At 38.5% G+C, this 26025-nt stretch overlaps 1 protein-coding gene across 2 annotated transcripts in view; it reads right to left on the bottom strand.

Annotated features, from left to right (window-relative positions):
• Positions 1 to 712: 712 nt before the first annotated feature.
• LOC137983545 (fibroblast growth factor receptor 1-like) overlaps positions 713 to 26025 on the bottom strand; it is a 36933-nt gene continuing 11620 nt past the window's right edge. The window contains exons 6-17 of one of the 2 annotated variants that reach the window (XM_068830700.1): positions 23292 to 23381; positions 22840 to 22959; positions 17717 to 17741; positions 15637 to 15824; positions 14590 to 14700; positions 13638 to 13828; positions 11963 to 12085; positions 7412 to 7485; positions 6625 to 6665; positions 4946 to 5042; positions 3247 to 3349; positions 713 to 1384 (exon numbers count right to left, since the gene is read on the bottom strand). In XM_068830700.1, coding sequence (XP_068686801.1) covers positions 1328 to 1384; positions 3247 to 3349; positions 4946 to 5042; positions 6625 to 6665; positions 7412 to 7485; positions 11963 to 12085; positions 13638 to 13828; positions 14590 to 14700; positions 15637 to 15824; positions 17717 to 17741; positions 22840 to 22959; positions 23292 to 23381 — 1220 coding nt within the window. In that variant the 3' untranslated portion in view covers positions 713 to 1327. Of the gene's footprint in view, positions 1385 to 3246; positions 3350 to 4945; positions 5043 to 6624; positions 6666 to 7411; positions 7486 to 11962; positions 12086 to 13637; positions 13829 to 14589; positions 14701 to 15636; positions 15825 to 17716; positions 17742 to 22839; positions 22960 to 23291; positions 23385 to 26025 lie in introns of both variants that reach the window. The other variant, XM_068830699.1, reaches the window with a different exon arrangement.

The following is a 26025-nucleotide window of genomic DNA, read 5'->3' as shown; positions in this document are numbered from 1 at the left end:
GCGTCACGAAACCACTAGCCTGCATTGATTTAAGTACTAATAACTAAGAGTCCCGTATGTAACCTGACTTTTACGGGCCAAACATTAACCAGTGTAGCTAGTTGCATAAAATCATTTATTCTCTGAAAGAATAAATTTTATTTATTTTTTTGTTTTCATCAATTTGGCGCAGGCGACTTATTTTACGAAATCAAACCAATTTATGACTCTGATTGCATTATACCCTGAAATTAGAGCCGGCGACGACTGGCTTTTTACTCAAGTTTTGAAGCAAAGGCTTTTCAGAGTAATTAAATAGAAGTAGAAGAAAGGGACGAAGCAGTTGAACGAAATTACGGATATCCTGGCCGAATTCTCGAAAACTCTTGGGAAAAAATGAGCGAAAAAAAAAAAACAAAACAAAACAAAACAAAATAAAACAAAAAAACAATAAATGCAATCTTCTCCAAGACTGTTTATAACGGAAGTGTTAAATCCCCAGAAATACGTTATACGCATCAGGGGCTTTTCGGGTTCAGTAAATATTGCGTTTGCAACATTCTTTGCAACTTGATACTATTTTTCCCTACGGAATGGTGATTTTGACGTGTTTGATCTAGCAATGTGGATATTGGTACGCGATTGTTGGAATAAACGATTTTTAAAGGCAACCTTCCAGCAGCTTACATTTGATGTTTAGGTAAAGATAAAAGAATCGAACATTTCCTCTTAAAATCATCTACATTTCATTTAATTCACTTATCATATAATCATCATACTTCTTAATTTAAGTCAAATTAGTCATGAATCAATAATTGCTCAAAATGAAACTCGTAATATGCAAAATACCTCACTCTTAGTAATGTAAGGCAGATTACTTGGAAATTCTCATTAAAATATTATTTTACTCTTCAATGCCAGGCAATCACCTCCTCTTTAATTATATTAGCTCGCTTTAATATTAAACTGAGGTCGGTTTCTCGAAGCCTGGTTGGCGCTAACCGTTGGTTAAGAGGTATCACGGCAACCCGCGCTTTAAAAGCTTGTCAATAACTGAAACCAAAAATAATGCTGTGCGATTTGGGGACATACTGTCCTGAATTGAAACGTTTTGCACGGGCTCCCTCTTTATGCTAAAGAAAGGCAAAAAATACTCAACAACAACAACAAAAACAAGCGAAACCGAGAAAAACATTCTCTTAAGAAATTACATTTTCAAGGTGTATCCTACACTGCCGGTATCTCACTAATATCTCATATCATGGTATTAAAAGTATCAACGGAATAAAACGAGAATTCTCTTTCAGTTAATTGTTCCACGCGAATCAATCCTTGAGACACTGATCTTCTAGCAACTGGATGGCAGTACATTTTCGTAGAAAAGCTCCTCCAGGTTGACGTATTCCTAAACAACGGAACAAGCAAATGAGTTAGAAATTAGCGACCGAAAGCCTTCTCTTATCGTTATGTAAACCCCAATGACCAGGCCCGGGTTGCTCGAAGCATAGTTAGCGCTAACTAGCCTCAAACATCACGGAAACCTATATGTTTTCAAACCTCTTAACCAACGGTTAGCGTTAACCAGGCTTTGAGCAACCAGCCCCAGTCTTTCTTTCTTTCAAATGAAAATTAAAATGAGTTGCGAATTTCCATGCAAATCAAACTTTTTTTCTTTTTAACTGTCTTGTCGCAGACTCGTTTTTGAAACGGAAGCAAAGAAAAACGCGGAACAAGTAATTTGTGATAATTGTAAATTAGCATAGATTGCTATCTTGATAGTACGTATCGGAGGCCTGGTGAGCCGTGTAAGGTGCGCAGTGGTTTGTAGGATTAAGGCTTGTAGTTTCCGGCCGTTAGTAGGCTTAGTTAATCTACGGTCAGCCTTCTCCGCATGCACAAGTCCACTTTCGTTCATCGTTATATCGCGCGGGGAAAAAAAGTTCAATATGCCCTCTTTAAGATGTATATAGCGTTCTCTTACATTCGTAAATCGTGTGTTTCAATAAGAATAACCTAGAACCCCGAGGGTCGCACCACTGACTTGGTCCAGGGTAGAGGTTCCCTAGTTTTTTCCACCTACTGGTTTTTAGGTGTTTCCGTGTCCGGCTCTAGTGCATCGCTCTTCCCTACATATAGTGTTGATGTGTAAATGTTTTTGTTTACATTCCAATGCTAAATATATTCCATGGTGGCCTGGCTTGCCAACGCACCCAAATCATGAAATATTATTGTTGTGTTAGACCAGTTGAGTAGCGGAGGCAAAAATGGACACTTTCGTGTATTTTGCAACACGGCGTGTCGAGTGCGGATCTACTAATGGGAGAGGGGGGCATTCTCTGTCGGAATTTTGAATTAAAACGGTAAAGGAGACCGATATGGGCGTGACCCAGGCTTTTTTGACTCCTAAAAGAGACCATATTTAGAATATATTAAATATATATTCTTATATTTCTTCGCATGCAGCCCTAACCAAGACCTTCACGAATATATATGATGGCGTTTTGCCCAAAACACTCCATTTGAGACAAAGATCTGAAATTTCTACCCCCTTTTTTTTTTTTTTTCATTTGTATATTTAGCCATTATTCTACGAGGGCGCACTGGAATACCCTGCGAGCAGAGTCTGTTTCGATCGATCTTCGTAGATAAGTCGGGAAGAGGAAAGTAGACTCTGCTAGCCGGCGCGACTTTGTTTAATTTGCCGCTCATCCAGAGAAATGGATCAGTCAGTCCAGTTTCGACTTGTCAAACCTGTTTTTTTAGTTTGTGCCATGGATCGCCACGCGTCGTCAATATTTTTTTTTAAGTTTACAACAGCGTGACAATTTTTAACTGTCTAAATTCCCATGAGTATTTCCTCCGTATATCGGTTACAGAAACTAGTTTGCCAGAATTGAGAAACCTATTAATTTTTTCAGTAAAAATTGAAATGGAAATTTAAAAACTTGAACTGTCTTGAGCAAGCTCGAGTAGAATAATTGTTGTACTAAAAACTGCATGATATTCCCGGGGTTAGTATTGTCTAGCAAAGCATCGATTTCTGTCTTGGTCATTTCCAGTGCAAACGGGTTTTGTCGGCCTTTTGTTTTTTTTTTCTCAGAGCTGCAAAAATATTTCCAGTTTGCTTTAATGCTGGTGCGTTCCTTGGCCATATTCGGCACAGCAGGAATATGAACTAATAGCCTGTATTCGGCTAGCTAATGAAAATGCTGGAAATCTGATATCCGTGGTTCAGGTTTTGATAAATACATTTATTTTTCGGCTTGCCTGTTCTTCCTCCTCCATCAGCTTGTGGAAAGTGGCCTTCAGGGACCCAAAGTCTGGCCTTTTGGATGGATCGTTTTCCCAGCACGCAGTCATGGTCTCATAACTGTATTCGAGAAAGAAAGTCATCCCCAGAAACATTTAAAAAATAATTCCTCGGAAGTAGTTTCATTCTTCAAACTGACTAATTAGAAAAAAACAGGTCCCAGTTGTTCGAACGATGGATAGTGCTATCAACCGGATAAATCACTATCCAGCGGATAAACACAAGAAAAACCAATTAAGTTATCCAGTGGGTAGTGATTTATTCGGTGGATAGCGCTATCCATCGTTTGAACAACTTCGGCCAGGAACCTACAGCTCCAACAGTAGGTCTATGCAACGGCATTTTCATAGATCCATCTCTTTTTTAGACGAGTTCTCAAATAAGATTTGCCTTGAAGGAGTGACCATTCTCAATACCATTGGTAATGATTTCTCACGCAAGATTGTGATTGTGACTGTGATTGTGATCAGCTGGAAAGGTCTGGTTTCACGGGAAAATCAATCTAAAAATAACTCGGTCTTTAAAAATGCCGTCTCACAAATACTATAAAATTGTACGCCCTGGTCATGAGAGTGTAAAGTGCAGGCTGCAGGTTGCAGTTTATGGTTGCAAGTCATCATTTTATCCTAAGAGGAACAACCCAACCTTACAGGGCCGTTACCAGTATGAGGCAAACCGCCTCTGTCATTTTTTTTTTTTTTTTTAATAAAGCATGATTCCAGTGTTCTCTTTAAAATGTACTCATCATAAACACCTACGAAAAAAATTTAATCATAGTGCCTCAGTCATCATTTTTTTTTTTTTTTCTGGCTACGGCCTTACCTTAGGCTTGAACATTATTCTTTATGCCTTATGTTAGCATTAGTAAAGGTTTAGGTTGTTTAAGGACGTTTGGGCGAAAATTTTCTAGAAAGATGATGAGTTAGTGATGTCACAAATGTAAAAAAAGGGGGGGTCACCGACTTCGTTTTGGAGAGAACTTGTCCGAAAGAGTACCCCAAATCTGAAAAAATCCGGCTTCTTCAGCGAATAAGGCCACAGTGTCTGTAAGCCCAAAAATATTGCAATTACATCTTTGAAGTGAAATGTTCTCTACCAAACGTTGTTAAAGTGGACACATCAAGTGAATTTAGTTAACTTTTGAGGTTCCTTAAAGAACAAGTTCGCATTTAGCGACCATAGTTTCATGCGCCTTGCAGCCGCAAGATGGCAGGATTCCATGTCCCGTGGTCAAAAATCTAGAAATTTTTTTAACGTCCCACATTGATTTTTTGTTCATTTTTGGACAATGTGGAGATAATTGTAAATAAAATCTGTTTCTTAAAAGAAAAGTAAGGGTCACCGAACATCCAAGATCGTTAGATCCAAGCAAAGCTATAGCAATGGCCATCTGCCCTATCATTGTTCATTTAAGTACTTAGCGCGCGCGTTCGATGCATGACGTGGCATGTGAATTTGGGTGCGCTGGAAGGATGCGCAGTAGCAATGGGCGCGAACGTCCTTAAGATGTGATGAAACAATGACCTGCAACCCTAACCTGCAACTTACAACCTGCAATTTTAATACACCCTCCATAAAAAAAATAAAATGCCCTTAACCTCTAAAGTGAGATTAATAAACAAGAAAAATTATAGCTAAGGGAATGAACATATTTACAGTTGCGAGTTGATGTATTTAGGGCGAGACATTCGATAGCCATTCTCCAGCAAGGTTGGAATATCCCTCATCAAGACACCAGGAAAAGGATCACCACCTGAAACAACGAATAATCTGTATTAGTAAAAATTGATTACGTACGCGACCAATGCAAATTCTCTGCTCTGATTGGTTGTAGTTAAGGTGATTATTACGCAATAATCACCTTAGCGTTTGTTTTTCTTTTATTTTCTTTTTATGGCTGCAAGCCGTTTTGTCGATGTGTCAGAGGAAGAAATTATTTGTTTTAAAGAAAATGCATATTTCTCAAATAATCACATATGAAATTATACTAAAACAATTATTCACAATTATGCTCGGTGATGTATCAGTAAACAAAAACCTCGCCTTCGGCCATTCCCATAATGCAATACGTTTTTTTTTTGGGGGGGGGGATGTTCTTTACATAAAAACAATACAGGTTATATACTCTTGGGATTGAATCGTGCTTCAGTGAACTGGATATCCATTGTTTAAAGAACCTCCCAAAATGAACTGTATTATTATTAGTAGTATTATTTTCAACGGGGAGTATAACACTTGGCAGGCGGGGCTGTAAAGCGAAGCAAGTACTTTTTATGGTGTTTTAGCACGTTGTTTTGCAATTCCTTAATATTTACAGCTGAAAATTATACTAAGACAATTAATATTGGGGCATATTCACTTCGCCTTTGGCGAATAATTGTTACAGGATTATAAAGAAAAAACAAGAAGTCTAGGCAACGACGACAACGACGGAAATGACAACACCAAAAAGCACGAAAATTATTGGTTGGAAAAAGGGAAAAGGTACTTGGCCGTCCTCCACAAAACAACACCGTTAAATCACAATTTATAAAGGATTGTTTCATGGCTCTGCTCATAGGCAAACTGTCATGTCAGAGCATTTAATTCCATTGTTGAAAATACTGCTTGAGGAAATGGAACAATGCCATAGAAGTGGAATTACTCATTGGAATTACTTTTGCAATCATTTCCTACTGCATGCGAATAGATAAATCGTCGTTATGACAACTCGTGCGAAAAATAAAATACTCGGCGAGTACAGTAAAGTTGATGGTCACAACTAAATTTGATATTTTCTGTGTAAACCCACAGTATCTTCCACTAAATTTGGGTCTCAGTCATTCAATTTGCCGTATTTGCTTTAATACTCAACAGGCTCAGCAAGAGACCGTAAAATTCACCACTGCTTGCGCCAAAGCTTGGACATGCGCAAAAGAGTGAAACTGTCCCTTCACGGTTATCACAACGACGCGAGTATACAGCATTGAACCATTCATTTTAATGTTTATCCGACCTTTAAAACTGCCCATACACATCCAGGAACAGGATAGTTCACTTGCTTTTACAAGGTTAACAAGATGCAATGTTCGCAAAATACTTCTAACAGCAACAAGTCAAATTTTAGAGTGAAATTTTCGATGACGTTGCTGTCGTCCTTGTCTATAACCTCCTTAATTGTCCATTGAAGGCTAATTTGCATTGGAGAAGCAAGTTTTAACACAATCATCACACGCAGACACAGCTTTTGTCATTTATCCCTTTATTGCCAATATCTAAAAGTTTAATCTTTTTGCTAGTACCTCAAGTATTTGGTAACTCGGTACAGAGTTCATACGCACGCGATTCAAACTTACCAACGGTAAATATTTCGTATAATACCACTCCATAGCTCCACCTTAATAAGGAAAAGTGATAAAATTAAAAATTAGAGAAGTTGATAGTCTTGACCTTTTAGATTTAATATACTCAAATCCACACTACTAAATCGTTTAAATCATAGTGAATTCGTTTAAAGGTAGAAGCTATTTAGCAAAAAGGAAAAAAAAAATCAAGTGTACGTCTGTTGCCGGAGTATACTAGTTCCCTATTCAGTTTTCTCTAAGAAGCTTTCTTTTCCAGTTTTCCAACATATGATTTCATTTGATTTAATTTCTCCCCATTATGTTAAGACCATCTTCTTCATGAAATCAATGAGTGGGTCACTCTCAATAGCGCAAGGGCAAAAGTGGGTAAAACTGGCGATAACATGTTAAAGTGGGGTTACGCTGAAAATGCAGAATGCCCATGTGGGGGTTGAGACACAGACCATGGAGCAAATTATGACATCTTGCCCATGGGGACCATCCTGTACTGTCGATGTCCTTAGGGTCGTCAACGACCCCGCACGCCGTTGGCTCGAGAGATGGAGCGGCAAGATATGATGATGACCCAATTTAAGCAAAAGTGAAAGTAAGATAGTTAAAGAAATAAATCCATTCTCGATCGTTAAGTGCTTTGGTTCCCCATTCTGCTCTGAGAGGCTGTTTCTAGGCACTACGGTCCTCTTCCCCCTAATTTAAAACTAACAGTTGATTTGACTTCATTTGATTTACAGTCTCCCCAACGTGAAGGAGGGAGGGAGGAGAAGAAGAAGTTTCTTACACATCGCTGGAAGTTGTGTAGGCTCCGCTGCCAAACAAAGCTTCTGGGGCTGTCCACTTGATTGGAAGACGACCCTGAAAATGACCCCAAAGTATACATCAAATTAAATTCCCCACATTGGTCTTGCAAGTGACTTCGTGGCCCATTGTCTGTCCCTTAACGTTTAGAAACGGTGTTCCGTCCGAAGGCTACACAAATGCAAGAAAACTTAATCCAGGCGCAAATTCCACCTTTCAACAAAGTCAGTCCTTGCTTTGTGGAGCAATTGTCTCTTAAACCTAATTTAATACCATAGCTCCCACGGACCTCAAAATCTCAGTGGTAGAGCGTCCGAACTAGCGATAGGAAGGTCGTAGTTTCGGGCCCCTGCAAAGAAAACTCAAATTTTCCCGAAAAACTATAATGTTCCACATTAATAAATGCATCTCTTCATTGGTGTTCAGCTTTCGTTTGGGAATTTGCGTAACAGGATTTCACAAAATATTAGCGGAGCTCAGACGCGCTAAGCGCGCCAACGGAGCACCATGAGTAAGCCCTTTTGGGAAAGCTATTCATGCTCAAAGGTTTGGTTATGGCGTCAGCGTTTGCCCGTCCGCGCGTACAGATTGTTGGAGTGGAGGAGAGGAGGCAGGAAAGCCTCTTGGGACGGGAATGTTCGGGCAATTTTCCTCAGCGGGAAATCGCGTGGCAGCGTTACATTTGCTTTGGAACTTATGACTGCCTATCTTTTAGGTAGGAGACAAAGAGTTAAACTTGATGGAGTATATTCTCCGTGGAGAACTATGACAACCGGGGTACCACAGGAATCCTTGTTAGGTCCACTCTTGTTTAATATGTATGTTAATGATCTTAATTACTTTGTTTCTAATACTTCCTCAAGGCTGTATGCTGATGACACGACGGAATATGCCTCGGATGTCTCACCGATGGTTCTGCAGTGTGTTATTAACTCTGACCTTGGCGTGTTATCTAGATGGTTTGGATTGAATTATCTACAGATTAATGCCACTAAAACGCAAGCCCTTGTCATCGGGCCATCATTATATGAGTATGAATTTCACCTTAACAATGCGAGGATTGCGATGAAAGATACGATTAAGATCCTAGGGATAATTTTAGACAGTAAACTAACTTTTAAGACACACATAAAGGAACAGCTGCAAAAAGCATGCGCAAAGGCTTCAGCCTTGCGGAGACTGCGCAAGTTCATTCCGAAGTTTGTAATGGTACGTCTCTACAAGGCGTATGTTCTCACACATATTGAGTATTGCAGCCCTCTTTTGCTAGGTATAGGTAATGCTGAGACAACCAAAATGGAAAGCACTAATTATTATTTATTAAGAAGTATCTTAGGCTATCCGAAGTCTGTTTCATACGACTACCTCCTAAAAATAGTTAATATCAAGTCTTTGGAACAACGCAGGCAATTCCAGTCACTAGTTATGTTATATAAATGCTTGTAAAGCCACGGAGCACCCTATATTAGTAAGCTTTTTAATCTTAAGAATGTGGGCTCAGCACAAGGCTGAGCTTACGTGGGCTCAGCACAGAGCTGGAACTCCCCCCATTCAACTTGGAGCATATGCATCGATCTTTTACTTTTTTGGTTAGTAAACTATGGAATGCGTTGCCTCCAATGGTTAGAGAGTCTAAAGACATTGCATCTTTTAAGTACGCTCTTAAAGTTCACATGACTCGAAGCGTAGATAATTTAAAATTTAAAACGATTCTTTTTAATTTTTTAAAAAAGTTGTCAGTAGATTAATCACTATTTAGTATTTTGGTAGAGTTAATTAATTGATTGATTAATTTTATCCTTTTATATTTTGCACAATTTTATACTTTGTACAATTTTATTCTTTGACATTAGTGAAAGAACACTAATTTACAACAGTTGGCTTTCAGGTAATGTTTTCCTTCTTAATGCATTCCTCGCTGCCTCATATATTTTGTAATCCTCGCTAAAAAAACGAAGATGGCCTGATAAAGTTTGCAATTCCGTGTTGACAGAGATTCTGGCATATAACAACAATAAAAAAAAAGAATTAAATCTTGTACTAGACTTGTACGTTAAACTTGACGACGATTCGTCTGAAACCATCGGACTTCATCAGGTCAGTTCAATAGAATTAATGGTGGAGTCGTGACTAGTTACATGAGAGACGGCGCGGAATATTCCGTAGCAACTCGTCCCTTGCATGTGATACTTTAAAGAGGAGGCCCCCCCTTCTTGTCGAGGCTGGGTGCCTCAACCCTCTCCCAAATAGCCTCTTTCACCCCTCGCTCGAGCCACTGTTCTTCCTGGTGCAAGATAGTTACCTCTTGGGAGATTTGATGCTCTGTTGTTTTGGCATGGGTGTAGACTGCGGAGTTTTGGGCCTCGTATTACGCAGGTTGGGTGTGTTGCTCGAACCGTTGGCTAAGGGCTTGCTTGGTTTCACCAATGTACGTCTCATTGCAGCCTGGCTGCGCGCATTTGATGCCGTATACGACATTGTAGTGCTTTTTCTTAAGGGTAAGGTCTTGACATGGACCAGCTTGTCACGTAGGGAGTTAGTCGGCTTTAAGGTCGTGGTAACACTCACTGGTTAAGGGCTTTCTTAACTCTCTCGCTTAAGCCCCGGATATCGGGGATGGTAATACTATTGATCTGACCTGATGAAGTCCGATGGCTTTGGTCTAGTCTAGTAAAAGACTTAATTCTTTTTTTCCAGTAATACCGACTAGATGAATAATCTTCACAGTTCATTTCAACAATCACATTTATACCCCGTTTTCGCAATACCTCGTCGCTTGGTATTCAAGACATTTTCTTAATTCTAGTCCGGAATCAGATAAAACAAAAAGGCCTAAAAGAATGCTCAGTATAAAATTGTGTCTGCGGCTTTAATCAATTAACGTCAGAGACTGAAACACCCACCGCTAACTTGAAGACATGGCGTTCCCAATTTAAATGGCCATAAAGTTACCTTTCTCATGTCAATCTCGCAGAGGATAATTAACCTTATGGTATTTTTTAACAATTTTTAAATATTTACACCATTTGCAATTCATTTTCTTTCCGTTCTCATCAGCTGAAGACGAAAAAGACTAACTTTAATGCACAATGATTCTCGACGAAAAAAACCTCATTGTTTTTTGGTCTACTTTGAAAAAGTCCGTTTTTAGTATTTAGCGTAACAATGACTTAGGGTGATGCTGCCTCTTCAAGCCCCACTTTGGTTAAAAACCATAAAAGCCATCTTAATACCAACATTGGGTCTTCAGAAAATGGAAGAAAATATTCGACTCTCATGCAGAAGAGCTATTAACCTTTCCATTTACAAGATCGAACAATTCATTCTCATAAGTAGTACCACAAATATCTTTGTTGGGAAGTCATTACACTTTGGTGTTATATCAAGATCACACCTCTTCATCTGATTATTTCCTTTATTCTCAATACTTGTCTGACTAAAATTTCATCGTCCTTTTGAGGAAACTTGCTTGTTTTCGGAGTCAAAGGGTTAAACGGCTTTTGCTACTGAAATTCAGCGAAAGCGAACTGGATAGCAATCAAATCAAATGAAACTTAAAAGAAAAAATAACAACTTAACTCTGAAAATAAATTTTTGAATAAAATAACAGATACAAAAGGAGTCAGGGATGCGCAAATAAAACGGATTCCAATTGGGGTTTTTTTGAAAGCCAAACCGTATTTCTGGGATAGATGTTTTCTGTGACTTTTGTTTTGTTGTTGTTTTGTTTTTTGTTTTTGCATTTGTTTTTGTTTTTGCAGGTGACAATAAGAGGCAATTGCTCAAATATTGTCCAGTTAAGGAGGCACCCCAGAGTTTTAGGACCGGGTACTAGTACAGCGTGTAAAGCCTGAATCGCGCGTGTTTTTTTCTGATTTTCACGTCGTGACCAAATATGTAAAATTAACTGCTAATTTCCTAGCGTTCCCTTCTGTTTTTTTTTTTAATCGACTCAGTTCTAACCACATACAGTTCCCATCAAATACCCTATATTTGCAAAAATCTGTCAGAGCCAATCGAATATATTTACAAAAATGACAAGTTACAGAATTGTGGCAAAATCGTCTGAACCACCTTGAGTTTTAACCACTTCAAAATGTCAGGCAATTTCATTTGCATAATGTGGGAAAGAATTTTAAAAAAACCCAAGGAAAGTATAAATATTAAAGAATTTAGGCCAAAAATAGTGATATCTCTACCTGTCACTAGATGTGATGTTGTCATGGTAACGGCCATATTCCAAAAATTGACACCCAAAAAATTAAGCCTTATTATATCGGTACCCATACTGGTAAATAACAACAAGGAAAACTTTAAGAGAATTTAACTAAGTTTCCTTTTGCAAGTCTTGCTCTGTAGTGAGGGTATCTACAAATACTCTATAGGGAGCCATCTCAAGTGCGAGGATCACTTCACTCCTTCGGTTTTTTGTTTTTTGTGCGTTGAAGCTGTTGAGTTGTGTTTTTTGAAAACAATTTCTGGGATAATATGAGCTAGTAATTGCTAAGTCAAAAGTACATAAAACCAACTGCACCTCGTGCGTGCGAACATAAATGTCATCTTCTTGGACGTCTCTTGCCATCCCAAAATCAGTGATCTTGCACACTTCATCCTCTCCGACCAACACATTTCTTGCAGCAAGGTCACGATGGATAATCTGGAAGATAAGTTAAATTAATTATTTCATCATCCACACCGTGTCACAATGGCTCATGAAATGGACCATTTTTCCACTTCTGAGCACAGAGATCATGTCTGCAAATGGCACCAAAACCTCATTGATATACTAATGTCACTGTGTTCAACATTTTAATGGGAACCTCCACCACTGCAAAAGACTAACTTTACACTGAAGAAAATCATGTTTAAGATCCTTTTTTTTCAAGAGTGCTTAAATAGGAAAAAAAACAGAATCGATCAGTTGGCCAACTCGAAAGAACCTGCTTCTTTAGTCACCATGCACACACATCCCGTAATCTATATTCCTTTTTTTCTTTTTCTTTTTTCTGTTTATTTTGTATCTTTGCAAACATTACTGTAATTTTGTTATTATATGTACACGATTTTCTCGGTAAATAATGTGAACTGAAAAGAACCTGAGCCTGAATCTGATAATTTTGACTTTCATGTCTCCCAGGCAACGTCACCTTAAATAATAGTGGCGTGTCAAGGTTGCCCTATTGTTCTGAGACAAAGAGTTTTAGTACGGTAACAACAGGACGACTTTGAAACGCCGGTAACACGTCAGAATTATTCAAGAATAAAGCACCCTTTATGTTTGAAAACAAAAATCAGCCAAGCCATTGTGAAATTCATTTATATCAGATACAAACGCTTTCTTCGCCATCAAATTTGATAGAAAGCATTATTTCCTGCGGTCGAAAAATACATTTTTGTTGTAGAGAAGATTCTAACGCTAGCTAGTTCGAATTACTATGCGAAAAACCAATAGGTTCGAATCGGAAGAAATGGACAACTCCGACCTCTGACGGAAAAAGCCACAGGCACAAAGGGCGAGGTATGCCCACAGTACTCGTTCATTGGTCGAGGAAAGAATATAGTTAAAGCACTCTTTGGAGGTCACACTTGAATTTTCTTCCGCTTTTATACGCGCCAGCTCGCTATTCTAAAATCTAAATTATCGTGCCCCGATATCTTTGTTGAAGGACTCGAAGAATCCTTTTGATTATTCTTATAGAAAAAGCGCAATTAAATGTATCATCATCATCATCATCATCATCATCATCATCATCATCATCATCATCATCATCATCATTATTATTATTATTACTATTATTATTATTATTATTATTATTATTATTACTATTATTATTATTCTTGCTGCTTGTACATGGCCAACGTTCTTGAACATGGTCAACACAAGAAGCCAGTGGAAGACAAATATACCCTCGATTACAGCAATGACAAAAAAAACTTTTCCGTTTCTTCGGTTAGAAAACCCGTCCTACTTTTATTTAATTACGTAGCAGCTCTCGTATAACACAAATTGTGATTGGCTCCATACAAAAGCCAAAACCAAAACACTATACAATTGAAACAATGACTTTAAATTAGACTTAAATAATAGAAGGTGCTAGCAATATCAAACAAAAGCAAGGTACGAGATCTACTACCTTATTGCCTATTTTCCAAACTAAATCTGGATTCGCGTTTTATCAGTCACTATTTCTACTATGGATAAAAGTAACCTTTTTCATCGAGACATAGTGCATTCCGTCACTGATTTCCCAGGCAAACTTTAACAGCTGTCTTGAGGTGAGAGTGGAACCTGGTTTAACTGATGGGTCACTGTAATAATTATCCTGTACCCCTCGGCTCCTCCTCAGGTAACCAAGCAAGTCCCCATACTGTGCATACTCAACCACAACCAGAGGACGATCTTTCAAAAACAAGTAGAGGACATCTCAGGTGAGACCCGTGTGAACACTCGCATTGGTGCGAGCAGTATGAATTGGTAATTGTTTGCTCTGTATACAAAGCAATCCAAAATAAAGGAAAAACGTTGAGGCAAAACACAAACAGAATTCGATAAAATCTTCCAACAGAGAATTCCAAAAACAAGAGAGACATAGTACAACGCCTTGTCTAATTTTACGATAAGGTTTCCCAAAAGCGCAGTTTTACTTGGATAATGGGATTTACGCATGCGTCTACTGTTAACGTCCCGCCTCTTTGTTTTTAAGCTCTGTCGTCATAAAGAAGGGGATCTCTGATGACGTCATTGTTTACATTTTGTTTCATTAACATACGAGTTTGTTAACAGGAAGCATCATCTATTTACAAATTGACTTCAAAAGGGAAAAGACGTTAATGATCCCAGGCATTCTTTGTAAAATCCTGAATTTCCAAAGCGTCATTTCTAAGAGATTATCTAGTATATCTGGTTCAAATTCAGAGATAGCTCATTATGCAATGAACTTTTATTATTTACATTAGTACTTTATTATAAAACGATGGTCATGCCAGTGAGGCAAAAAATATAAACAAAGATCATCCCCGTAACATCAGTCGCATCAACATCAAGGCTGCCTTGCAAATTTTCGAGAATGGCATTATATTTTTTTGTATTTTTTTGAACAAGTATAGACAACACCGTGATATTTCGACTGATGCGCTGCATTTTTGAATTGGCAAACTTACCTTCAGTGCTGACGCATCCATACAACTGAATGACATGGGGATGAGGGTCAAGGTTTTTAAGGAGCACCAACTCAGATAGCAAATCTCTTTTCTCCCTTTGTGAAGCGTCCTCTATTTCGTAAGAAAAGTAAGAAATAACTTGAAGAGATGGTTCTCTCTTCAATCTTGACTCGGGGATACTCGGAAAAAATCCTAGTGCTCCTTGCCAAGCTCTCAACAGTCTCTCTGTAGCACATTGGTAGAGCATCCGATCTAGTAATCGGAAGGTCGTAGGTTTGACTCGTGCAAAAGAACACCCGTATTTGTCTAGAGTATCCCCGAGTCAACACTGAAATACAATATCATCTCTTCGTTTCATCTCTCATGGTTAACAACACAACAACACAGTTCTCGAAGAAAATGTCATGTATACAACATGATTCCGACACGATAGACAGATCTCAAAATTAATTGTCTAGTACCTGTCAAGCCGGATGCTTGCAAATGTCTATGTCCTGCACAACAAGGATGGTTTCCACCAAGAGAATATGACGCATGACGCAATATAGCGAATCCCTGAGTCCCATAATAATTATTTGCAATCCATTTTCGACGGGATTCAACGATTGTTGCAATTGTTATTTAATGTTCCCATGACCCGCATATCGGTTACCCAACCACTAAGGTTGTGCATCAAATGGAAATTCGGGGTTTGGATTTTCCCGAGTTTCCATTTGATGCACAATATCTTTCATGTAATTAATTAAGGAATGGCTGAAATAAAAATTATTTAATTAAAACATGTAATAATTAATTATTAATTAATAAATACGTAAATTTATTTGCAGTTAGTTAAAATGACTCTTGGGCTAGTAGATGCTAGCCACAGACTGCACGAAAGGGCATGCCGTAAACGTGGTTTTACTTGCAGCCTAAAAGAGATCAGTATTGGCTGTTGCAAGAGTTAAATCGTTTGTATCAGTTTTTGCCCCAATAAACTAGAGCGGTTATTCCAAAAAAAAAAAAAACAGGAAACAAATATCACACAAGTACAGCTAAAAAGCTCACCTTGGACGCTCTTAACAGCGACTACAGTCCACCCAGATTTTCCAGCGATATCCCAGGCCAAAGCACGTGACACCACACCAAAGGCGCCACGCCCGATCACCTTCTCGATATTCAGGTTTTCTCGCGGTATTTCCCACCCGAGATCTCCAGAGAAAATGGGGTTTATAACTTGTTGAATGATAGGGTGACTGCAATAATTTAAATATAGCAAGTAAGTCACAGGTAAACTCTGTTCACCAAGGCCACGAATGTGTTCGAATATAGACAACCATTACCCATGACTTTTTTTCAAATAAAGAAAAAAAAAAGACCAAATTATCTATGGAACCCAGGTTAGCGCTTATGGATATCAGAGTACCTTACTCATCAACAAAAAATTTACATATTTAACCACTTCATAACAATAACCTTAACTTCGTTCTTAAACACGGTAATCATTCCTTAGGCTTAATTTCTCAATCTGGGCGTAATTTTAACTGATTCAGTTGAAAATTCAATTTCCTCATTATTCCGAAAGGCTTGGCTACTAAACATGCTATCGACCGCTAAAAATGACATGGACCGTTTACGAAAGGGAAATAAGCCGGGCGAAGTCAACTTTGACTTAAGGCTGTTTTTTTTGTTTTTTGTTTTGTTTTTTTGTTTGTTTTTTGCTTTTGTTTTTTTGTTTGTTTGTTTGTTTGTTTTTTTTTTTTGTTTTTTTTTTGTTTTTTTTTTTGTTTTTTACCTCCCTGTTCTCATACGTACCACAGGCCAATTTTGATTAATCAATGGATAATTCATGCCAAACAACAACACTGGGATCTCCGTACCCTTCAGGATGCGTTTGATGTTTGAACGATACTGTAAAATATTCATGTTACATGGCCATCTCATGCAAAGAACCCCATAATATGTAATAATCAGGCAACCTCGTATTTAGTATCTTAAGTTTTCTTTACTAGCGAAACGCGGAATCCGTCTCGGCATTGTTATAAGCATCCGTGGTCGAAATCTACCGTCTAACCGAATGATTGCAAAAACAGACACTCCGACCAGTCTCCCTAAATTTTCTCGATTGCATGTCGTGAATGACATGTGCTTCAAAATAAAGGGAAGCAGTGCTGGCGCGGTGGCGAGATAACTCGCCTCCCATCAATGTGACCCAGGTTCGATTCCAAGACTCGGCGTCGTATGTGCGTTGTTTGTTGGTTCTCGACTCTGCTACAAGATGTTATTTTTCTCCGAGCACTTAAAATAAGTAAATAAATTGATTAATTAAAAAATAATAGTAGATAAAAAATAAAATAAAATAAATAAAATAACATAATGATAATGATAATGATAACAGTAATAATAATAATAATAATAATAATAATAATAATAATAATAATAATGATAATAAATGCAAAACAAAACAATGGCCTCCAGTCGCGTGTCCAGTGCAAGAAGACTTCAAAGACTTACAACTACCCTGGTCCCAGAAGTTTTTCTTGAGCCGCGAGAAAGACCTCTGGTTACCTTGGACTTGAATCTCACTTTCATGCATACCAGGGTCAGGATATAACCCTCAGGTTTCGCTTGGTTGATATTTTGACAAACACGCAAATAAATATGATTGGTTCGTTTCGTTGGTAATACCTAGGGGACGCGTGATTGCTAAGTTGCCATTGGTCCCTTTCTTTATTTTTAATTTGACGCGTTCGACAGCTGGCGTGAGATTCACGTTCAAGGTAAGCAGATGTTTTTCTCTTTCTTGTCACTTCGCGGCTCTCTTGCGGCTCAAGAAGAAAACTCTGGGAACAGGGTAGCTTATACCTAGACCAGACAAGAAAATTAGACTAGTTGCTTTTCAGAAATTTGCGATCTTGTCACTGGAGTACTTGGAAGACTGAACGAACAAGCTTTTTGTACTAAAAACGCCGACTAGCTTTGGAAGTCGAGACTCTCTTTTTTTGCGTTATCAATTCAAACCGAAACGTGGTAGTCGTGGAGTTGTGGGAAGTAGAATTTAAAATTAAAGTATAGGAAAGATGCTACCTAATCAGAAAGATACGATAACTTCATATTTATTTATGGAAATGAAAACCAATATACTAACGTGTTTGCTCTGTCGGGGCTGTCATCTGAAAAGAAAATTAGGAAATTCATGAAGGTTATTTTAGTATTCATTAGACCGAACAAATCAAAAGCACAATGATCTGTGATTGTGCCTGGCTCGTGGAATTTGAAGTTCAGACGAAGAGTAATCACTCCTTCATTCCGTCGCGCGGTGACGACGCATTTGAAGTATGTGACGATAACTTTTCTTTTCCTCTTGCAAACGAGAAAAGCGCGCTCATAGCAGTTTTCTTACAGAGTAACCGGCATGAATTTTACATGTTGAAAGAGTTGATATATATAAGGGTTCCCTAAACGAAAAATCGTCTCACACTAAAGAATAACTAACGGGAGGACCTACTGTTTCCAATCAAATTTGTTTGCCATTCCTCCCCCACCCCCTGAAAATGTTTATTTCAGAAACAAAAAAACATGAAATTTAGAATTTCTTACTTTTACTCTCATGTTTCCCGAGCGCCACCACCTTGAATAACTTTGACGCCCCCTATTGTTCTTAAATGACCAGCGAGCTTTTGGTCTGTAACATCAAGGCAACTGTAACAAGTCGCAGGAACTTTGGAAACTAATTAATGGGATTCTGATAATCATCTCTTTCAGATGAAAAAAAAAAAGCTTTCTTTCGAAGAAAGTATGACAATAAATTTGACTGTAATAAATATTTTCTGTGGTTCAATGTCGGTCTTTTGTTAGAGTGAAGGTTTTCTTAACACTTTGACTCCCAAGAGTGATTGATATAAATTTTCTCCTCACAAGATCAATACATTTTTAAGCAAGCTGGTGGCAAGAATAAAGAAATTTATCACCAAGGATTTTTTTCGTCCAGAGGTATCATCAAATTCCCATAACTGACAAAAAAAGCCTGTGTAGCAGCCAGTAAAATTAAAGGTCTCTGATATTCATCTCTTTGGGATAAAAAAGGGCTTTACTGAAATAAATAAAAAAAATTAATAAATTTTATTGAAAACATTATTTACTGTAGAACCAAAAATATTGTTTTCCTGCTCTGGAATCATAGGTCAGCTTTGATAAAACAAATTACGATACAAACAAGACTCATACATAAGAAACTAATCTGATGAATTGGACAGCCACAATACACTAAATTTAAATGCAACCTTAAATAGTGTGTTTATCTGTACTTATTAATGAAGGAATTTGGTTATTTATTTCATATTACCTACTGGCCCATACATGTGTGCTATCATCCCTGATGGTAAGACAACGGACTGAAATTTTAGGGTATGCACCCTCTTGTGCCCATTGTATAGCACCTTCTGTTGCTTAGTCTGCAGGCCCGCAAACTGGTCGCACTGTTCCACCAATGAATTCGAAACAGTTATTGAGTGGAGTACCTTTCCAAAAAAACGCGTCACAGTACATCTGAAGAGAAGCAGGGTCGAGCAGCTGTGGACTCCATCTGGTGATGCGATGCACATGGGAATCGAAAATAAAGTCACCAACGCGGTTACAAATCACACTGAGGACAGGAACTGGCCCTCAAATACGGGGAATCAGGTCGCTGTAGCGACAAGAATACGCCATTCTCCTCAATACCATGCACAAACCCTCCATTCCGTCACACACTGTTCGCTGAGCACAGGTAAACTGGTCTGGAATCCCTAAGGCGTGGACAAGAAGTGGGAGGTCTGTCGTCGCGAATAGAAATTCTGCTCTGCATTCCGTTTCATCCATTTCGTCCGTAATCTTCATGAGGGAAATCGGGATTTTTTGACTGGTAAACTTGCCAAAGCACTAGAAATTTATCGTCATCTATTTCGCCGTCCATATTGCTGTCAAGGAGGGCAATAACTACGTCGCGAAAAGTAGCCATGATCTTTAGTGAACTTCGTATATCCCGCCTTTCCCGTCCTATAGGTCCCCGGTTGCTTAACGACAAATAGGTAATGTTCACGACGGGAACGTGGGCCCAGCCCTCCTCGTCCAACGGACGTCCCAGTCCTCCTCTCCCGTCCTGGTGCTTAAGGTCTTTATTCAAAGACGGCTTACGTAATCTTATCTCAATTACCTCCCTTATATGTCGTTTGAATGTGTTATTCTCCGTGGCAAGAACTTTTGTTTTGCTGGAATCCACTGAATGACCCGTTAGTTTGCAATGTTCATGAACAGCTGACGAATTCCTTTACTCGAGTTTCTAATAACCGAGAAGTTTCGCCCACATAATCTTTGTAACATTGTTCGCAATGGATGTGTTAGACTGTTCCATATTTTTTAAGGTTTTCTGTTTTATCCTTAACGCGAACTAGTTGAGATCTTAAGGAATTGAAGGCGTGTGGACAAGTGTGACCTCGTGTGATTTAAATGCTCCTTGGAGGCGTTCCGGAGTGCCCTTGATGTATGGCACTGAAGTATATATTAGCGGAGCTCCGCGCGCGCCGAAGGCGCTCGCGCGCGGAGCACCATTGTTAAGAAAATATGGTAACCCATCGATGCAAGAAAATTTGGTTTTAAAGCCATGACGTCATGAACGTCCGTCCACTCCTCCATGTATGCCAATGCTACCAGTATCATGCTAGTTTAATATTGGACATACATCTTTTAATTGACACCTGTCAGAACAAGGTATTCGCTGACCAGTATCACATGACCATATGGCGGGCTCAAGCCTAAGCTCACCGAGGTCAACTGTTTGTTTTTTGAGTTGACAGCCGACCAGGTACTGATTTTCGATGGGATTGCAGGCTCAACCCAGGTGAACTCACCTGAACATAAGCGAGGCTTCATTTTTCGCGCGCTTTCTGCGGCTCGACGCGGCTACACGGCCATACCATATATCAACGAAAGTTCTTGCACAGTCAAACGCTTTTCGTGTTCAGGTGGTAAACGGTTTGGAAGATGTTTTCTTTCTGCATTTTTCACTGGTATCAATCCAGTTTGACATATCATGATATCTGTGGTCCACACTGGTGGCTACGCAGTTATTCAAGTCAAGCATCGGCGGAATGTAAACTTAAAGCTGAGTGTTTATTTTTAATTTGCTTAGAGCCGCTTTTTTCTCTGTATTGCAATTTTTGGCATATCTTTAGAAGCTCTGATAGGGTTACATGATGCCTGGAGGACCTTATGTCTGGAACAGACGAAAGGACTGAGCGAAAGAGAACGACAACGACAAAACAGAATACCAGTAATAGCTCATTGTCAACTGGAATTAAATAACAATTATCTGTACTCTTTTGGACATAAAGAAAAAGTTGATTTGTTTGTTTGTTTGTTTTCGTCTAAAATGCGAGCGAGCAAGTGCTTTTTTAATCCGTTTGCCCAACTGGTTTTTGCTGTGCCTCGACAGTGACAAGAAAATTTTGCCCTTATGTTATAAACACGTATTCGCAATGATTTCTCGTAAAATTAGTGAGAAAGCTCAGTAGCTTGTGTTTTCAAAAGTTTGTTTAAAGCGCCCAAATGTTATTTAAGTGTTGGCGCAGATCGTGTTTGAAGTTCGTCCTTTCTTGGTTGCATTGCCGTAGTTTGCCGATTCTTGTACCAAGCCAACCCGGCGTGTTTCATAGAAATACATCAAAATGTGAATGATCTTGTTTTCAGAGATAAAGTGGAATAAACTAGATCAGTAAAACTCTTCTTTGACATTGAACTGACAAAGTTGTTTTTATGGCTTCTAATTTTAGCATGATTCCTATTCGCTGCCTATTGACAGTTGACTCTGAAATGGCTTTTTTTCCTTTTCAATTCGCTCGCTGAGGTTGTGCTTACTGCTTGTTTTCTTTTAAAACAGTCATGCGGTTCAAAAAAAAATTATTGTCAAACTGGTGAATTGCAAAGTAAATTTCACTGGAATAACCGATGTCGCACTCATCGCTTCGTGATTCATTCGATATTGGTTTTTAGCGTAAAATTTACCGTGGAAGTCATTAGTTAGGCAATGAATTTTTCTATAGAAGAAAGCAAACAAAATGATTTAATTATTAAAGCAGAAACCGGAAACATTTTCACAAACCGTACAGGCAGTAAGAATTAATGACCAGGGAGCTCCGGTTCTAGGCTTGGCTAAGTCTATATATAATCTTCTCGGTAACAGATCCAGTGTTCGGTATTGTTAGCATCCAATCAGGATAGTTGTTGGCTTTCAAGGCTTGCTTAACGTGTTGAATTTCCTTTACCTTGTCAACTTCTTCAGACACCAAGTTCTGAGCTCGAAGTAGCAGAGTGTTATTAACTACATCTCTTTTATGTTGAAGGGGATGGTTAGAATGGAAATTCAGATATTGATCAGTATGAGTGGGTTTCCGGTATACGGTGACCTTGGTTGAGCCATCCTCGTTCACGTGAAGGCAGGTGTCAAGAAATGAAATTCTGCCGTTCTTTTCTTCCTCCGAAGTGAACTAGATGTGTGGACTGATGGAATTGAGATGATCGGAAAATGAGCTCACTGAGCATTTATTATTATTTTACTGCTTGTAAATGATTTCGGTAACGGCGGACGACTATAACCTGATCCAAGAAAAGGAGTTTTTTACACTCTTTAGGTGAGTCATTCATGAACGTAACAAACGTTGATCCAACGCCACTTCTCATTCCTACATGTCTGCGCATGTTTGGAGGGAGATTTATGATGGCAATCCACATGGTGATGACGCTGATGATGATAACGATGATGATAATGATGACGATGATGATGATGAAAATGGCGGTGGTGGTGGTAGTCAGACGAATGATGGTTGATGTAAAAGGCGTTGCGGACAGCTATAACGAATTAATACAATTCCATAGGTGATTATTGAAAATGCTCTGCGCTGATTGGTTCCACTTGAAGTAATTATTACGCGATAATCACCAAAGTGTTGTGTGTGTTTTTTCTTTCAAAATGGCCTCAAGCCGTTTTGTGGGGGTGACAGACGAAGAAATTAATTTTTTTAAAGAAAATTTCATTTATTGTTATTTTTTTCAAATATAATCACCTATGTAATTACACTAAAACAATTATTCACCGATATTCACATCCTCTTCGGCGATATATTAATTGTTAAACAATGTTTGCTTTGACTACCCCCGCGCCATCGTCTTCCTAAGTGATAATGCAAGCACACTTGTCTGCACTTGGGTTTAAAAAGTATAATTAAATATACTCACTCTTTCTTCGGTTATTTGACCGACGTCTATGTATTAAGGTCATAACCAGAACGAAAAATGCAATCAGGACAACAGCACCAGATACTGAAGCATACAAGAGGACTTGGCTTTTCTCGTTATCTGAGCAGAGAAAGGAAAACGAAACTAGAACTTGCTACAACTTATTATTATTATTTTTTTGGTTATGCTAAATTAATAGCGTTAACACTTTGTCAACTAGTACAAGTACTGCGTTCCAATCAGGTTGGAGCCTTTGCGCTTAAATCAATCGACATTATGTCACCATTCTCTCTCCTCTTCTATTATGGTTTCTTGGATCACAATTAAACCAAAATTAGAAATTGCAGGACTTTCCTAACCCTGAACAAATGCCGGGAGCTGTGAGGATGTAATTTATTGAAAACGTTCCCCCACTGTTTCAAGTCGAACCATTTTATCATCGTACAACAAACCTGCATTAGTAGCCTTGTTAGTTCCTGGTAAAGGCTGTGGTACTGTTTCCGCTTCAGTATATGGTTCTGTGTATTGTTTGGTAGACGGTTCTACTAAAAGAAAAAGCAAAATCGTTTTCTTCTATTGATCTTGCTCCATGATCCTTACTGCTTTCGACCAAAACAGCACAAATTGCCAAAAACCTCAACAAAAAAACAAACAAACAAAGCAAAAATAGCGATATTAAAAAGAAACGTTGTTAAAGCCATAGTACATTTTCAATTTTACTCCGGTTCTAAAGCTACTTGAGGATAATAATAATAATAATAATAATAATAATAATAATAATAACGATAATAATAAATTGATAAACAATTACAGGGAACGTACAATAAATGCAAAGACGACTACAATAATATCGATAAACGAAAGATAAAAACTTTGTCATTTAAACCCATATAACTAATGACAAAATTAATTAAAAATATGAAAAAAATAGAATAGGATGACTAATCTACATTACTCAATATTTGCTTAAAAAATTTTCGGAACGTGTCTTTGTTATAGCTAAATGAGGTTCTTGACCCTCTAACCCATAACAATAACAATAACAATATCAATAGCAATAATAATAATAATAATAATAATCTAAAAGCGGAGCTCCTTGGTTATTTATTCTTATTGCCTTTAGGGTTAGTGAAAATAAAAGGTTCTCTAAAGCTCTAAACAAATTTAAGATAAGCACTCAGCTTTACGTTTATATCCCTCCGATGTTTGACTTGAAACACTGCGTAGCCACAAGTATGGACCACAGCTATCATGATATTTCAAACTGGATTGAAACTAGCAAAAATGCAAAAAGAAAACATTTTTCAAACCGTTTTTCATCTGAACACGAAAAGTGTTGACTGTTAAGAGCTATAGTTGACGAAGTACGGCCGTGTAGCCGAGTCGAGCCAAAGGAAGCACACGTAAAATGAAGCAAAAAAAAAAAAAACAGCTTACCTCAATGAGCTCTAAAGTTGAGCCCGCAACACGGTCACGTGATACTGGTCAGCGGAAACCTTGATTTCACAATTGACCATAATACGGATGTCCACTATCAAATATGTATGCTGTAAACTAGCGTGATACAGGTCACATTGGCATACATGGAGGAGCGGACGTACGGACGTACAGACGGTCGATGATAGTTAAAGTGCCTATCACCTCAACACACTTTTCAGATATATTTAGTCTCCGAAATCATCCCAAATACATAGTGTTGTTTTTAGAACATTTAGATTGAAATTTCACTCTTTCATTGGCTTTGAAAAATGGGAAAAGTGGTCATACCGTGATTAATAACCGAGCAATGAAAGGGAATGGGTTCGATACCGGGTTGACGTCACAAATTAATTTGCATAGCTGTTTTCAAAGAAACACCTCAATGCAAATTGATTTTTGACGTCAACCCGGTATCGAACCCATTTTCCTTCATTGCTCGGTTATGGATCAAAGTATGATCACTTTTCCCGTTTTTGAAAGCAAATAAAAAAGTGTAATTTAAATCAAAAGGTTCTATAAACAACACGATGTATTTGGGACGATTTCGGAGAATAAATAAAGTGGAAAAGTGTGTTGAGGTGATAGGTACTTTAACAAAATACGGTAAATCATCGATGCATGACGTCATCGACCGTCCGTACGTACGTACGTCCACCCATCCATATATGCCAATGTGACCAATATCATGCTAGTTTACAGCATACATCTTTGATATTGGACATCCATGTTTTGATCAATTGACACCGTTCAAAATAAGGTATCTGCTGACCAGTATCACGTGACCACATCTCGGGCTCAAGCTTAGACCTCACAGAAGTCAGCTGGGGTTTTTTTTTTTAATTGACCGCTAACCAGGTACTTACCAGATTTTTGATTGGATTGCAGGCTCAACCCAAGTTAACTCACCTAAATATTAGCGAGGCTTCATTTTTCGCGCGCTATCTGTGGCTCGACGCGGCTACACGGTTATACTACGTCAGCTATAGTTCTTACACAGTCAACGCTTTTCGTGTTCAGCTGGGAAATGGTTTGGAAAATGCTGGTTTCAAGCCAGTTTGACATATCATTACTGCTGTGGTCCACACTGGCGGCCTCACAGTTATTCAGGTCAAGCATTGGAGGGATATAAACTTAAGGCTGAGTGTTTATTTTTAATTTGCTTAGAGCTGCCTTTTTCGCTGTATTGCATCAGAAGCTCTGATAAGGTTACGTGATGCCTGGAGGACCTATTACTAGAGCAGACACGAAAGGAGAGCAAAAGAGAACGACAACGCCATCCCAACCAGGAGCTTTCCAATTTGGAATTTTCTTACATTGTTTCTTGACCATCACCTCGGATATTTCCAGTGCTTCCTGTTGGTCATAATCCCTCTCTCCCTTTAACCCCTCTAACCAGTCCGCGGTTCGGTTATGTTCCTTTTCCAACCCCCAAATACCATTCCAAAACTCTTACCTTCTTTAGCATCAGGTAACACACCTTCACCATTAAATTCCCCGTTCAATTCTTTATAGACCTTTTTTCTGGTCAGTCTCAAAGAACCGATTTTGTCTGTATTGTGTTATTCTTTGTTGGTATCGTTTGATTTTTTCACTCGTTGCCAGCAACTTTTGTTTAAGTTTTTCAATTACCAACGTTAGCCACTTTCTTTTAATGTTGTATTTATTTTCCAGTTCTTTAACCTTTCGTCTTGATTTGATGTCTCCTCG

Source organism: Montipora foliosa, chromosome 13, assembly GCF_036669935.1.
Source record: "Montipora foliosa isolate CH-2021 chromosome 13, ASM3666993v2, whole genome shotgun sequence".
NCBI lineage: Eukaryota > Metazoa > Cnidaria > Anthozoa > Scleractinia > Acroporidae > Montipora > Montipora foliosa.
This window is presented reverse-complemented; position numbering and strand designations above follow the sequence as displayed.